Source organism: Alligator mississippiensis, chromosome 2 (genome assembly GCF_030867095.1).
Source record: "Alligator mississippiensis isolate rAllMis1 chromosome 2, rAllMis1, whole genome shotgun sequence".
NCBI classification, from domain to species: domain Eukaryota; kingdom Metazoa; phylum Chordata; order Crocodylia; family Alligatoridae; genus Alligator; species Alligator mississippiensis.
Window position 1 is genome coordinate 21,746,225 of NC_081825.1, and position 13,665 is coordinate 21,759,889.

At 48.6% G+C, this 13,665-nt stretch overlaps 2 protein-coding genes across 3 annotated transcripts in view; both read left to right on the top strand.

Moving 5' to 3' along the window:
- Window positions 1-3,935, top strand: part of HGFAC (HGF activator) — a 101,103-nt gene extending 97,168 nt beyond the window's left edge. Inside the window, exon 14 of the mRNA XM_006262648.4 lies at window positions 3,581-3,935. Within this exon, the coding sequence (XP_006262710.1) occupies window positions 3,581-3,751 (171 nt within the window). The 3' untranslated portion in view covers window positions 3,752-3,935. The remainder of the gene's footprint in view (window positions 1-3,580) is intronic.
- A 7,882-nt stretch (window positions 3,936-11,817) lies between these two features.
- DOK7 (docking protein 7) overlaps window positions 11,818-13,665 on the top strand; it is a 47,461-nt gene continuing 45,613 nt past the window's right edge. Inside the window, exons 1-2 of one of the 2 annotated variants that reach the window (XM_019479141.2) lie at window positions 11,818-12,073; window positions 12,166-12,211. In XM_019479141.2, coding sequence (XP_019334686.1) covers window positions 12,020-12,073; window positions 12,166-12,211 — 100 coding nt within the window. In that variant the 5' untranslated portion in view covers window positions 11,818-12,019. The remainder of the gene's footprint in view (window positions 12,074-12,165; window positions 12,212-13,665) is intronic. The other variant, XM_006262643.4, reaches the window with a different exon arrangement.

A 13,665-nucleotide genomic window follows, 5' to 3' on the forward strand; every position in this document is an offset into this window, starting at 1 on the left:
GCCTTATGATGAATTCTATTATTTGGTGGTCATGTTAGGCCCCAGCTCAAGTCTGGGTTCGTGCCCGGTATGCAAAGGCCAATAAAGATACCAGGGGTGAAAGTATAAAAAAGATTTATTGCTAGCAATAAAAGGTGCAAGCGGAATAATTTCACAAAACAAGCACAGCAGATATGCAATACTAAGCCCCTTATATACAAGAGTTTGAATCTTCATAAGCGTCCTTGTTTGCTAATTGGTTATAAAGGAGTGACGCAAGGAGTTCTTTACTGAGCATGTCTCTATACCTGTGTTTTAGCTATGTATCTCATTAACATACATATATGTTTCATTAGCATATATCTTCCCCGCCTAAGGGTGTGATTTTTAGTATTTTAATGAGCTCTTTGTTCCAGTACCTCTGATTCTGTTTTTGTTTTCAAGCTTCCTCTATGTAAGACTGTCTGCTCCTTATCATTGCAGATGGGCATTCGTCACATAACATTCACTTTTGCTTAGGCTCTGCATAGTAGTTTCTAGGTCGAACCTTACAGTCACCGTCCCCCAGGTGACAACTGATCTGTAGGTCCCCTACCATGTCATCTCCTGTTGCCAATACCAGGTCCAGTAAGGCATTCCCCCTAGTGAGATTATGGACCTCCTGTGTCAGGTGGAGGTCCTGTACACAGGATAGAAACCTGCGTGAACGGAGGGACTTCGCTGTCTGTGTCTCCCAGCAGATGTTAGGGTAGTTTAAGTCCCCCATGACTACCACCTCCCTAGTCTTTATGGTCTCCGAGAGCTGCCTCAAGAGTTCCAAATCTAGCTCTTCCCCTTGGTGTGGGGGTCTGTAGCATACATAATTAGTTGCCTGGACAGTGCATAACCTATGAGTATGCACAAGATACACATACAAGCTTACGTGGACACACTGCAGGGGTAACAACATTATAAACTGTGTATTAGAGGCTGAACACCACTTACATGGCTAGAAAACTGCCATTAAGGGGTGCTTACAGATGTAACCCCCCCCAAAACAGCACTTTAAACTCAGGGTGTTCCAGCGCTGAGCTCCACACAGGCCCAGAAGAGTGTTGCTTCAACCCAGCTCGTCTGACATCTATAAAGATCTAGTGCTTTAGCGGGGCTTTTTGGTGCTTTTATCTAACAGCTGATTGAATCAACTAGCTAGAAGTGTCAAAAAGCCCTACTAATACACCAGATCTTTACAGATGTTGGGTGAGCTGGGTTGAAGTAACATGCTGCTGCTTCTGGTAAAGTGTTTTTTGTTTTTTTTTTAACATCTGCAATCAGCCAAGGTGCACAAAGATTAAATGAATTCCACCCCAAGAGACCAGGCAAACAGCATGTTCTGCTTGACTTTAATTTTTCTTGGAGATGCTTTTTTTTTTCTTTATATTTCTTAGATGTAAAGAGTAATGAACAAGGTTTTGAGAAGTAAATTAATCTTCTCAGAACTTGAACTTCATTTGATGCACTGTTGGTCACTGAAACATTTTCATGTAACAACCTCAAAACTTTTCCTCTTCACTTTGATCTCAGAGGATTTGCTGATGGAAAAATATATATTTCTTGTTTCTTATATTTGGTTTCAAATTGCCAAGGAATGATGGTTCTTTTCATCAATACTACTGACCAAGAAGATATAAGGTTTTATTTTCAGTTCTGACAATAGAAATAGCAGAGGTTTTTTCTTTCTTTTTAAAAACTGATATTCTTACTGGATGATTGCAAATTTTGAATACTTCATAACATGCCTGGAGTAATGTCACAGCAGACATACTATTAGCATATTGTTTTTGAAAATGTTTAAAGACCCTTATAGGCAAAATAAAAATAAGATATACAGTTCCACATCTTCAAATGGGATATCCAAAATTTGAGAGCAAGATATAGAACTTCAAAATCATATTTGCATAAAGCAGATTTCTGCATACCTACAGGTATGATTTGAGTGTACAACTAGCTCGCTTGCATCCAGAAATGTTGCTATAATAGAGGTCATTTGAAAAATGTTGACTTGAGTCTGCTCCCACTGATGACAAAGCTTCCACTGTCTTTAGTGGGAACCAGATTGGGCACTTGTGCCTTCAGGTTGGGATTTCAAAAGCATCCACTGCCAAGTATTTTTGACACTCTCTGGTTATTACTGAGTAAAATTAATATTAAAATGCTGAATTTTAACATACAGATTTATATTTCAAAAGGTTGTTTTAAAAAATGTTCTTTACAGAAGCACTGAATTTACTAAATTTGCAATCTATTGTATTTATCTTTTTAACCAGTGTTTACTTAGCTTTTGCTACCAGAACTATATAAAATTTTCAGCACAGGAAGTACATGGTATGCAGTACAGTTTTGAGTGAAGTGAAAATATTTATCATTCATAGTATGATAGTACTTAGGGTCGGAAGGGACCTAAACAGATCATCAGGTCCGACCCCCTGCCCCGGGCAGGAACGGGTGCTGGGGTCATATCACCCCAGCCAAATATCTGTCCAGTCTCCTCTTGAAGACCCCCAAGGAGGAGAGAGCTCCACCTCACTTGGGAGTCCATTTGAGAGCCTGGCAGCTCTGACTGTAATGTCGCCTGATATCCAGCCTGAACCTTCTATTTGTGGTTGTTATTCCTAGTAACCCCGGGTGGTGCCTGGGGGCACAGAGACTCCCCCAATTCCTGCTGGTCTCCCCTGGTGAGTTTGTAAATGGCCACCAGATCCCCTCTCAGCCCTCTCTTGTGGAGGCTGAACAGGTTCAGGCAATTTAGCCTCTCTTCAAAGGGCCTGCCCCTCTGCCCCTTGACTATGTGAGTGGCCTCACATAGTCACAACCTCCTCTGGACCCTCTCAATCCTAGCCACATCCCTCTTGAAGTGTGGCGCCCAGAACTGGATGCAGTACTCCAACTGTAGCCTGACCAACATGGCATAGAGGGGAAGGATCACCTCCCTGGACCTGCTTGCAATGCATCTGTAGATGCACGACAAGGTGCGGTTAGCCTTACTGACCGCTTCCTTGCATTGGTGGCTAATGTTCATCCTGGAGCCAACAATGACTCCAAGATCCCTTTCTGCCACCATGTTGACAAGAAAGGTGTTCCCCAGCCTATAGGTGTGTTGCTGGTTCCTTCTCCCTAGATGCAGTACTTTGCACTTGTCTGCATTGAATTCCATCCTATTTAGAAAATATTATTGAAGTTTAGAGCAGGGGTGTCAAATTCCCCCTGTACCCACCAGAAGTGGTGGGGCAAGAGGCCATGCCCATGGCACAGCCCTCCCTCGCCTGTGTGCTGCTGAGAGCCATATCCAGCTGGGTCCTAGATGTTGCAGCAGGCCCCAGTCCCTTGCAGCCATGCCTCCAAATCCCCCGACCTGTCAGTAGCCCAGCTGGGCGAGATCTACTCCGCAGGCTCTATAGTTTCATAGTTGTTTGGGGCTGGAAGGGACATTTGAAACCCCTGGTTTACAGAAACTGAATCTTTCATTCTCACAAGTGAGTCACTCTTTAGGGATATCCCTACTTCATAACATTAAAAACCATTATCTACCATGTTTTTAGCATTTTCCTTAATTTTTACACAGGGAGATTCTGGTGGAGCTCTGGCCTGCGAAAAAAATGAAATCACTTACCTCTATGGAATTATCAGCTGGGGAGAAGGATGTGCCAAGTTCAACAAGCCTGGAGTTTATACCCGAGTGACCAAATACGTGGACTGGATAAATGAGTGGATAAGACCCCCAAAACCTCAATAGCAGAACTTTCGTGTTGTACATCACAGATCCCAAAAGTGTTTTGAATGTTGTTGTAATGCCATGAATATTGTGACCTACAGTAATGTATGAATGGTCCTAATAATTCTTAGCAATTATAAACTGTACTATTAATAAATAAGCCTAACAGATCTGATGTCAATAAACTGTATTTTTTTAACTCAAATTTCATGACAATGGATAGCTTTGATAATGAGATGCAGATCCTTTCACCTTTAACTCGTTAGTTTAATATATCCAGTTTGGTGTATCCCAAAACATGACAATGTGCTATCTGCTTGATTGGGTCTATATGAAATGACCAAGTTGGGTTGGTTTCTGTCCAGTTCCTGCTGGAAGAGCATGATGGCTCAAAACCCACCATCACAGTTGGCATCCTTGTTAGTCACAGGATAGGGTTTTGGAGTATAGGGACCAAATGAGTATAGGGACTGAAATACCCACACACCTTTTTGAGGTGGTTCCCTCGCTCCATGTGCTTGCTAGCTGGCAGACCATTACATTGAACTGCAGCTTTTGGCTCCCAACTGTTCTGTGGAAAAAGACTTGGGTTCCATTAGGGCAAAGTGTTTAAGGCACATGTTTACATACTAGTTGTTTTACAGTTAAGCACATGCTTCAGTGCTTTGCTTACTAATGATGGATTTAAGTATGTGCTTAAATTAAGCACAATTCCAGGCTTACTGAAGTAGGGCCTTAATTGTTTAGTCTAACAGCTCTTACGAGCAACACATTTACTATTAGAAAATGAAAAATCAATCAGGCTGCTTTCATTGACTAGAAATTTTGGGGAGACCATGTCACTTGCTGCTCTATGCTGAATCTTATGGTGTAAACATCTCAGTTCAGTGACCAATGAAGAATGCTAACGTCCTGTGCACTTTTTGCTTGGTAGTTTTTTTAATGATCTCACGTTGTTGTACCAATGAATATTCCATTGTTTTGGTACTTAAGTTAAAGATGGTACTATATTTTATTTAAAATAACCCAACAGATGGCTTGTCATGAGTCTCATAGAAATTGCCTTGGGATTTAATACCATAATCATAAACCACTTACGCTTCACTGTCATACCATATGAATGATCACTGGAGCCATCAATTAAATTATTATAATATACAGCCAGAGCAATGACTGTTTACTCTGCTATCCTAACAAAAGGCAGAATTTGATTTGACATTAGAGAACTGTAATTCTCTGAACAGTCATCTGAATGGCAAATTATGGTTTTTTATAAATGGAACTTTTTGTCATGTTAGTTATATCAACTCTGAAATCCTGAATGCTAAATCAAACAGTTGTTAGAAAGCTTTTGGCTGTGGCAGTAAATATTTTCTGAGGTTTTTTTTTCCGTCTTGTTTCTAGCAAGGATGTTTTTCATAATCTGGAACTTTAACATGGTGATTGGATATATGCATGTTATTGACCATAAAAATAATCTATTTCATATTCAGTTTGATGGTTCTGACAGTACTAGAATGGGTTTCTTAGATCCAGGAATTTTTTTTTTTTTTTTTTAAATCAGAAGGATACTTTGTATGGAAATCCTCCCATCCAAGAAATATAATTTTGTACCGGTATAAAAATGCAAATATTTAAGCAAGATGAGTGTTGTAAATTGTTCAATATTTGCCCATGAAAGCAGGCACTCCAGTCAGATGCCATGCCAAGAGCTCATGTGTGGCACAATAGAAGGAGGAATGCAACTGCACTGCTGCACCCCCTGGGCCCAGCCAGTGCCTTCTCTCAGTGGGCTGAGTGGCAGCAGAAACCTGATGTTTGTGAGGCTGGTGTTGCTCCGCCATCAGAAGGAAGGGTTTCTGTGGCCACAGGGGAACGAACTATGAGTATGGACACGTCTAGTTTTGTCAGCAGAACTTAAATTCTGTCTGCTAACCATGTAGTGTATAATAGACCCTAATTAATACACTGATTATTGAACTAAATCTAAGAAAATCAGTAGCATAACTTAGTTTATTAATTGTAGCTGCCAGCGGTTAAAATTAAGTGGGCTTTTCCTCTTCATTATGTTATGGTAGATCCTTTGTAAGGAAGAGAGGATTGTATCTTTGGTTTTTTTGTCTTGAGTCATCAGTAATTTGTTTAATGCCATTTTTAAAGTTTCCATGCAGGAATGTTGAGTTCTTGTCTATTTGGGGAAGGTGTGTTTATGCAGTTATGACTCCATTGTATTCCAAGGCCTTATATAAAGAAGGTAATACTTATCTCTCTAATGGAAATAAGTTGCATGATAAATCCTAGGATCACTTTTGCTTTTGCAAGGCTGCATTACATTGGTGGCTCAAAATTAATTGATCTTGTGATCAGTTAATACAATCAGATCTTTTACTTTCTCTGTCATTTCCAACTGATCAGCTGTTAGATCAAAAGTGGACAATTACTTGGGCCCACAGGCCACATAAGGAGTTTTGACGAGCTGTCATGGGCTGGGAAAGCACCTGCACCCCATAACGGCTCACCAAAATGCCCTAAACAGCTGATTCCATCCATCTGCCCATGCCCTGCCCACGTGGGTCCTGGCTGCCACTTACTGTTTGGGTTCTGTGGGCTGCTGCCACTTAGCCAGGGATTCCAGCCTCGGCCCTGTATGCCCATCTCGCTCTTGGATACCACTCCCTGCCCATCTGCAGCCCCATCATGGCTGAACGCAGAGCAGTCACAATCTGTTCCTAACATGTCCTTGTGACAGGCACCAATTTCACGGGCCACGGCCCAGGGCAGAGCTGTGCTCGCCGCACATTCCTGCCTATGAAACCAGTGCCCATTGGAGGGGCGTGCAGGGAGCAGATTTTGGCTCTGTTTCATGCTTGGTCATGACAGGGCCACAGACCGGCAGGCAGGGCTGGGATTCCTGGCTAAGAGGCGGCAGCCCGCAGAACCCAAACAGTAAGCGGCAATTTCGTGGTTGATGGGACTAGGTGTTGGGAGCTGAAGGGCCCCAGAGCCAGCAGAATGCAAAGGGCTCCTGCCAACTTTGCAGTCCTGGCAGGGGATCAGGCTCTTTCTGTGGATTCCCTGACTCCTGGTGCTGAGCATTATCTCAGCTGATGCTAGGCTAGCATTAGCCTAGTCTGAATGGCTCTGGGAGGGAGACCTATGTGGGCTTTTGCAGCCATTTGCAACCCTGGGTGTGGCTAGAATGAGCAGGGGATGGCAACAAAGGGCTGGCTGGGTGGAAGCAGAGCTTGGCACCATGTTGAGGCTTGGGAGGTGGAGGAGCTGGGCAGGGCTGCGTGGGGCACGTCAGGTGGCAAGTGCCGGGTGGTAGCCAAAGGGGGTGTGCTGTAGATGCCACACAGTATGGATGATTGGGAATAGCAGCTCCATGAATGCAGCCAGTCACTGCTGGGCTCCTGTCCCGTGGTGCCTGGCGCAAGGTCTTGTCCTGCTGTCTGTCAGGCACTGATACTCCCTTTGATCGCCGGGGCAGTAGTGGCTGTCTTGGTGCTGGAGCTGTGACTCCGAAGCCAGCAGCTACCTTCATTCTCTTGACAGGCATGTCTAGCGCTGTGGGGCATCCTGAGCTGGGAGGGACCTGCCGAAGGACAAGCTGCAGGCCAGACAAAATCCCTCCACAGTCCAGATTTGGCACACAGGCCCTATTTTGCCCTTCCTTGCTTTAGATTATGCTAGAAATTCTTGTTAGTAGTACCTTGTTGAATGATTACATGCCACTCATTTTCTGTTTCTGCAGTTATTAGGGTCATCCATTTTTATAACATATTCTCAATTTCCTTTGTATTGAAAATGCCCCTCCCTCCCGTTTTCATCATCACAGCAGCATTTAGTGCCAAGGTTATTAATAAAACTATTAAGTAAGATAATTTTCAAGAACAATTCTTAAGGAGCATCTCTAGAAGTTTCCCTCCAGCCTGGCAAGTTTTCTTTTTGGCTCAACCTGCCATTAGTTTCCTCTTTGCCAGTTCCTCACCCAGGTTACAGTTCTGGTACTGATTTTCCATCTTCCTCATTTTAACTAATAATTTTCCATAATAATGAAAGATCTTGGGTTAATCTGGTACCGTTTACTTTTGGTAACCTCACGTTCATCACATTTTCCATTTACCTCTATATTAATTTCCCTTCCTTTGAACTTTGTTGTAAAGCTTGCTTGAGAGGTCAGAGTAACAGGGGTGGGGTTGCCCAAATCACTTTTCCCCCCTTTCTTAAGTATAGCTACTAAATTTACTGTTCTCTTGTGGTTCAGTGCCACCCCTGATTTGTCAGCGTATTGAAAATGTTTGTTACCAGACTAGCAATTTCATGTGACAATTCTTTCACAGTACCTTGGGATGGAGATTATTTTGTCCAATTTGAGCATATTAAGCTCTTTGAGATTTGCTTCCCTCATGTCTCCTCCTAAGAATTTAAAGTACCTAGCATGTTTTTTTGGGGCCGGGGGGGGGGGGGGTAGGGGATTGATGGGGGCCTTATTCAGAAGCACAAATGACACTTAACTACTTAAACTGACTCCCAAGTTAGTTAGGTGTTTAAACTGCTATTTTGTACCTTTCAAAAATCTCCTCCTCTGTAAATAATTAAGATAGTATTTGCAGGCTGCCACGCACATCACCTCCTACATTAATACGTCTGCTTAGACTTTCCACCAAAAAATCACCTCCAAATTCAGCAGGAGCATAAGAAGCTTTAGTTCCCCAATGAAATTAATTTGACAAAGTTTGGAAGTGTGGAGGTGACAGTGCAAGCTGGTTATCAGTATAAAAACCTTGCCAACTCATGATATAATGTATGTCTTTAGTTATACACTAGCCAACTGCTGATCAAAAATGATTGGGGGGGGGGGGGGGGAAGCGGCCAGGGACAGCGGCCTGCATCTGGCACTGCTCCTCCCCCCAGCCTTCAGGACCAGGCCGTTCCCCTCCCCCCACTGGCCACTTCAGGGCCGGGGCCAGGCTGCCTCCCTCGTCTGCTCTGTTGCTGCTACCTGCAATACTGGGGGGCCTGGCCAGTGACTCTGGCCTTGCCCTGCCCCCTGTCCTCTCCGTTTTCGTGGCCTGCAGGGAGCAGGAGGGAGAAGGCCAGCGCTGCTGGCCCTGCCACCCCTCTATCTGCTCTGTCACTGTCACCTGCAGGGTTGGGGGGCCGGGGCCAGCAGTGCTGGCCTTGCTGCAGGGGGGCGGGGCCAGTGCCACCAGCCCATTCACTCTGTTGCCGACTGGGGGGTGGGTGGGGATAGAGGCCCTGGGCCAGGCTCACTCCCCCCACCCTCGACCCTGCCGCTTTGGGGCCGGGGCCACTCCCTCCACCCCCACCCAGGGGGCTGCTGGGGACAGAGCCCAGCATCCGGTCCTGTACTCCCACTCCCCTTGTCCCCACCCCCCCAATTTGTTTTCCAGCATCCCCCCCATCGCTTCGGGCCTGATCCCATTCCCCCCCAGCAGTTTGGGTTTAGGGCCGCTTCCCCTGTCCCCCATCGCCGTGGCGGCCCCACCCCCATTCCCCCCTCGTGCCACCACCTCCTCCATGGAGCAGGGGGGAGGGGGCCACTCCCCCTTTGCCCCACTCTGCCAGGGGCTGGGTCTGGTCCTCTCACCCTCCCTGCTGCCATTGCATGGCCCAGCTCCACCCCCCCATCCTCCATTTTGAGGCCAGGCCCGTGCCCCCTCATCCTTCCCACCTCTGTTTCAGGGCCAGGCCAGGCTCCCTCACCCCCGCCGCATTGGCCCGGGTCTGCTGCTCCCCCGCCATGTTGGGAGGGAGCAGTGCAGGACAGAGAGGGGGCGAGGCCAGTGGTGCCACCTCAAAGGAGCAAGGAGGGTGCTCTGCTGTCTGCTCCATTGCTGTCACCTCCAGGGAGCAGGGCTGGCCTTGCCCTCCCCTGCTCCATCCCGTGTCCCCACCATCATGGTGGCACTCCTCCACGCCACCACCTCCTGTTTGAATGCTGCATTCACACTTTGCTGGGATGTTTCCATCAGCCAATCAGAGCACGCATAAAGCGTTATGGACAGACAGACAGACAGACTAAGGCTTTTATAATATTAGAATTATGGGATCATCCTAATTATTGTCTTCTGGAAAGCAGGGTAGACTTGTAGCTTATAGATTAACTAAATCAGAAGGTTTCATAAGCAACAGCTTACTTAATCAGATGCGGTGATCAGCCGCTTACAAAAACTTATACATCTCTGATTTAGTTAATCTGCAGTGTGCATATCTACCCTGCCTCTTGCCCAGAGCAGGCTTTAGGGAAAATGGCACTCTGGGCGAGCTTGTATTTTGGCGTCCCGTCCCTGCTGCCACCTCTCCCCCCATGGGCAGAGGCAGGCAGGCAGAAGCGCTGGATGCAGTCCAGCGAGGAGGTGGAGCAGCATGGTGTGCCAGGCAGGCAGGCACCACTGCTGCCACCCATGCTGCCCGTTCCAGCTCCTCCTAAGCAGCCGCTGGAGGTGAGAGGTGGGCTGGGCACCATTCCTCTTGCCTGGGGTGGGGATCTGCTTGGGAGGGATGGGGAGATAGTGCTTCTGTGAGTGTGGGCTGCCCACGTGTGTGTTTGTGTGTGTGTGTGGCACCCCCCCAACCAGGGTGCCCTTAAGGCCGGCTCTGCTCTTATCTGACTTCAGACTAACCCTAACTGCCTCTCTATTGTCTTTTAGTCTGGTCTTCAGCATAAAAAGAACAGAAAATTTGTGCAAATTACAGTGTTCAGTTCCAAGTTTTCCATCCAGCAAACAAACCAGAAAATCAAATGTACTGTTTTATATACACAAGGGCTTCAATGAAACCAATGCAGTTACCAAGTGCTTAGTTACACCTGGACTTCTCTGTTGTAGTGGATCCTTTCTGGGTGTTTGGGTTTGAGGCTCTGGCACACGCCATTACTCAAATCTGGCTCTGTCGGACTTTGGACCTGTGGCTGCTCTAAGGCAGTGATTCGCAGTCAGTGCGGTGGAACCGGGGGGTGCCCTGGGATCCTGTCAAACCTACCAACCATTTCTGCCTTTGTGCTTTAACACAGCGTTTCTCAAAGCGGGTTGCAAGAATATTATGAAAAGATTATGAATAAATTTGAAAAATGGAGCATATTTTACATGCTACTGGTGCTTCACCATTTGTTAATTCTGTGCATATTAATAAACAGGAATCTGGGTTTTCCATTTGCTGCAGAAGAAAGCAGCAGTGGTGGCTGGCTCATGGCAGTGGGGTAGAGCCAAAGCCCAGTGCACAAATGGCTGGTGGCAGGAGAAGATGGGGGCAGCGCCCACCACATTACTCCTCGTGCTGCTGGCAGCACGGCTGGCGTGGGAGTCCCAGCAGCAGTGGTGGCAGCAACAAATCTTGCCGCCCTGCTCTGCTCTCCCGCATTGGGCCAGGCTGCAGCCCGTGCCTGCTGTGGGAGCACAAACCTGGGAGTGGCACGTGGCTGCCAGGCCCCACAGGTCCCCCTTGCCCCACACACTGGGAGGCCGTGTCGGGCGGTGGGGCAGCAGGGCGGGAGTGAGACGCACCAGCAGCACTGGTCCAGTTGTTGTGGTCATCCATGGGGGCAGCGGGTCTGGAGCGACTGGCACTGGCCGGGCGGGAGGCTGTTTTCTACTTATCTATTGGGCTGGCACTGGCCATCGATGTGAACAAAGTGCAAAAAAGGGTTGGGACCCAACACCTAGCACGCAGGCTGGCTACCTGGTGTATCCTGAACCCCGCTCCCCAGAGGCCTGTGGGCAAGTCGTGGGCATTTTCAAGGGCAGACTGGACAGAGGATCCTGCCTGACCAAGCGCCCGGCCCCTTGCAGCCAGCCCTGCGTCCCAGGCGTGAAGTAAACCGGGGGCTGCTCACCCGTTTCTTCCCGCTTTCGGGAGCCTGCCCGCAAGGCGGCACGGCCGCGGCAAGAGCGCGGTCTGCGGAGCGCCCTCGCCCCCCGCGGCCGCCGCACAAGTGGCCGCTGACACCGGCTCCCGCCGCGCGCCGGGCCCGGCGGCACACCTCGCACGTGACTCCGACCGATGCCGACGTCATCAAGAAGTTAACAACCCCTCCCCACAAACCGCCGCTTCCCCGGGGGTCCCGCCCCACCCCACCCCACCCCCCCGCGGCCCGGGGCAGCGCGAGCCCCCAGCGGCGCCCGGGAGGCGGCAGCGGAGCCTCCCCCCCCCAGCGCCGGGGGCCGGGCCGGGCCGGGCCGCAGCCATTGCGCGGGGCGGCGGCAGCCCCGGGCCGGGCGCGCTGGCAGTGACCCCGGCGGGCGGGGAGGGGAACCATGCCTGAAGATGACGGATGCCGTGGTGGTGGAGGGGCACGTCCGCTGGAGGGATGGAAAAAAGGTCCCCGCTTTGCCTCTCCCCAGGGATCCCCCCCCCCGCCCCGCCCCGTCCCCCCAGTCCCGTCCCGGGCTAACTCTGTGCTCTCGTTGCAGTGGAAGAGCAGGTGGCTGGTGCTGCGCAAGCCCTCGCCCGTGGCAGGTAAGGGCGGCGCGCGGGGCCCGCGTGGGGGCGTGGGGCCGGCCCTGACCCGACCGCCGTGGCGGAGTCGGGCTGGAAGCGCCCCCCGGCCTGCCAGCCCGCGGGGGACCCGGGGAGCCACCTCCTGCCTCTGGGACCCGGTGTCAGTACGGGCCCCCGAGGCAGAAACCAGGGGGCATCGGTGCTCACCCCTCACATGGCCATCGGCGCGGCCTCGGCCCTGGCCCCCACTCCTGGCAGCGTCGCCCGTCCCCCTGTTGTCACTACGGGGAAACGGGGTCAGGCCCCGCAACAGAAACCCCCCAGCCCTGACACTTCTCACCGTGCGGGATGTGTCCTGACCCCTAACACGGCCGTCGGTGCAGCCTCAGCCCTGGCCCCGACCCCCTGGCGGTGTCGCCCCTGTTGTCACTGCAGGCTCCCGGAGAGAGGGTCAGGCCCAGTATAGAACCCCCCCCCAGCCCCCACACTTCTCACCAGGGAGGGAAATCCTGTCCTGACCCCGAATACGGCCATCGGTGTGGCCTCAGCCCTGGCCTTGACCCCCTGGCAGTGCCCATGGGAAGCTGTCAGCAAAGTTGGCAAAAAGTCTGCATTCGTTAAGTCCAAAGCTGGTCACAGGCGCCCGGCTGCTCTAAGGCTGCCCCTCAGCCACAGGGCTCCCCCCCTGCTTGCAATAGATGTGGAGGCTGAGGTCGGGTGCAGCTCAATGGGGTTGGGGGGGTGGACATTACATATGACATTAAAAAAAATCCACATTGCAATTACAAAAATATTTCTTTTATATCACTCGTTGTGAACCGACTTCCAAATACCAGTGTTTTCTTGCTTAAAACTTGCATTTCAAAGCAACTGTTATTTTTTAGTTTATGCCAAAATGGCATTTTAGTCTATTTTTGTTTGTTTGTAAAGCTTGCCCTTTTTTTAAGTTGCGTGATTTTTTTTATTGAATCCACTCATAGTACTAGTAGTAGTTGGACCTGGGGTAGTATTTAATCAACATATTGACATTAAATATCAAGTCAGTTCAGTTTTTTAAAAAGACCCAACTAAAATACTGTAAGTTAAACTGAAACAAACAATTTCCTTTCCATGTTTCCTGGATAGAAATTTGAAATTTTTCCTCAGAAATGATATTTTCCTATGGAGGATTGAAGTTTTGACAGCACATCCAAAGTTTTCCTGTGGGGAAATGTTGCACAGAAAATTACTTCTAGCTCTATTCCTGGTTTTATCTCCTATGTATATGTTTTGTGAGTCTGCTTTACCTAAAAACGGATGTTAGAATCGTGATTAATTACTTCTATGTTCAGATGTAGATTTATATTTCTCTGTTACTTTGGTGTAGGATTAATTTTGCATAATTGGAAGTGTTAAATATTCAGTATCCTCAATACCTCTGCTGATCGAGTCTATGGTTTGTAAAGACGGGAGTTCCTAACATTGATATTTAC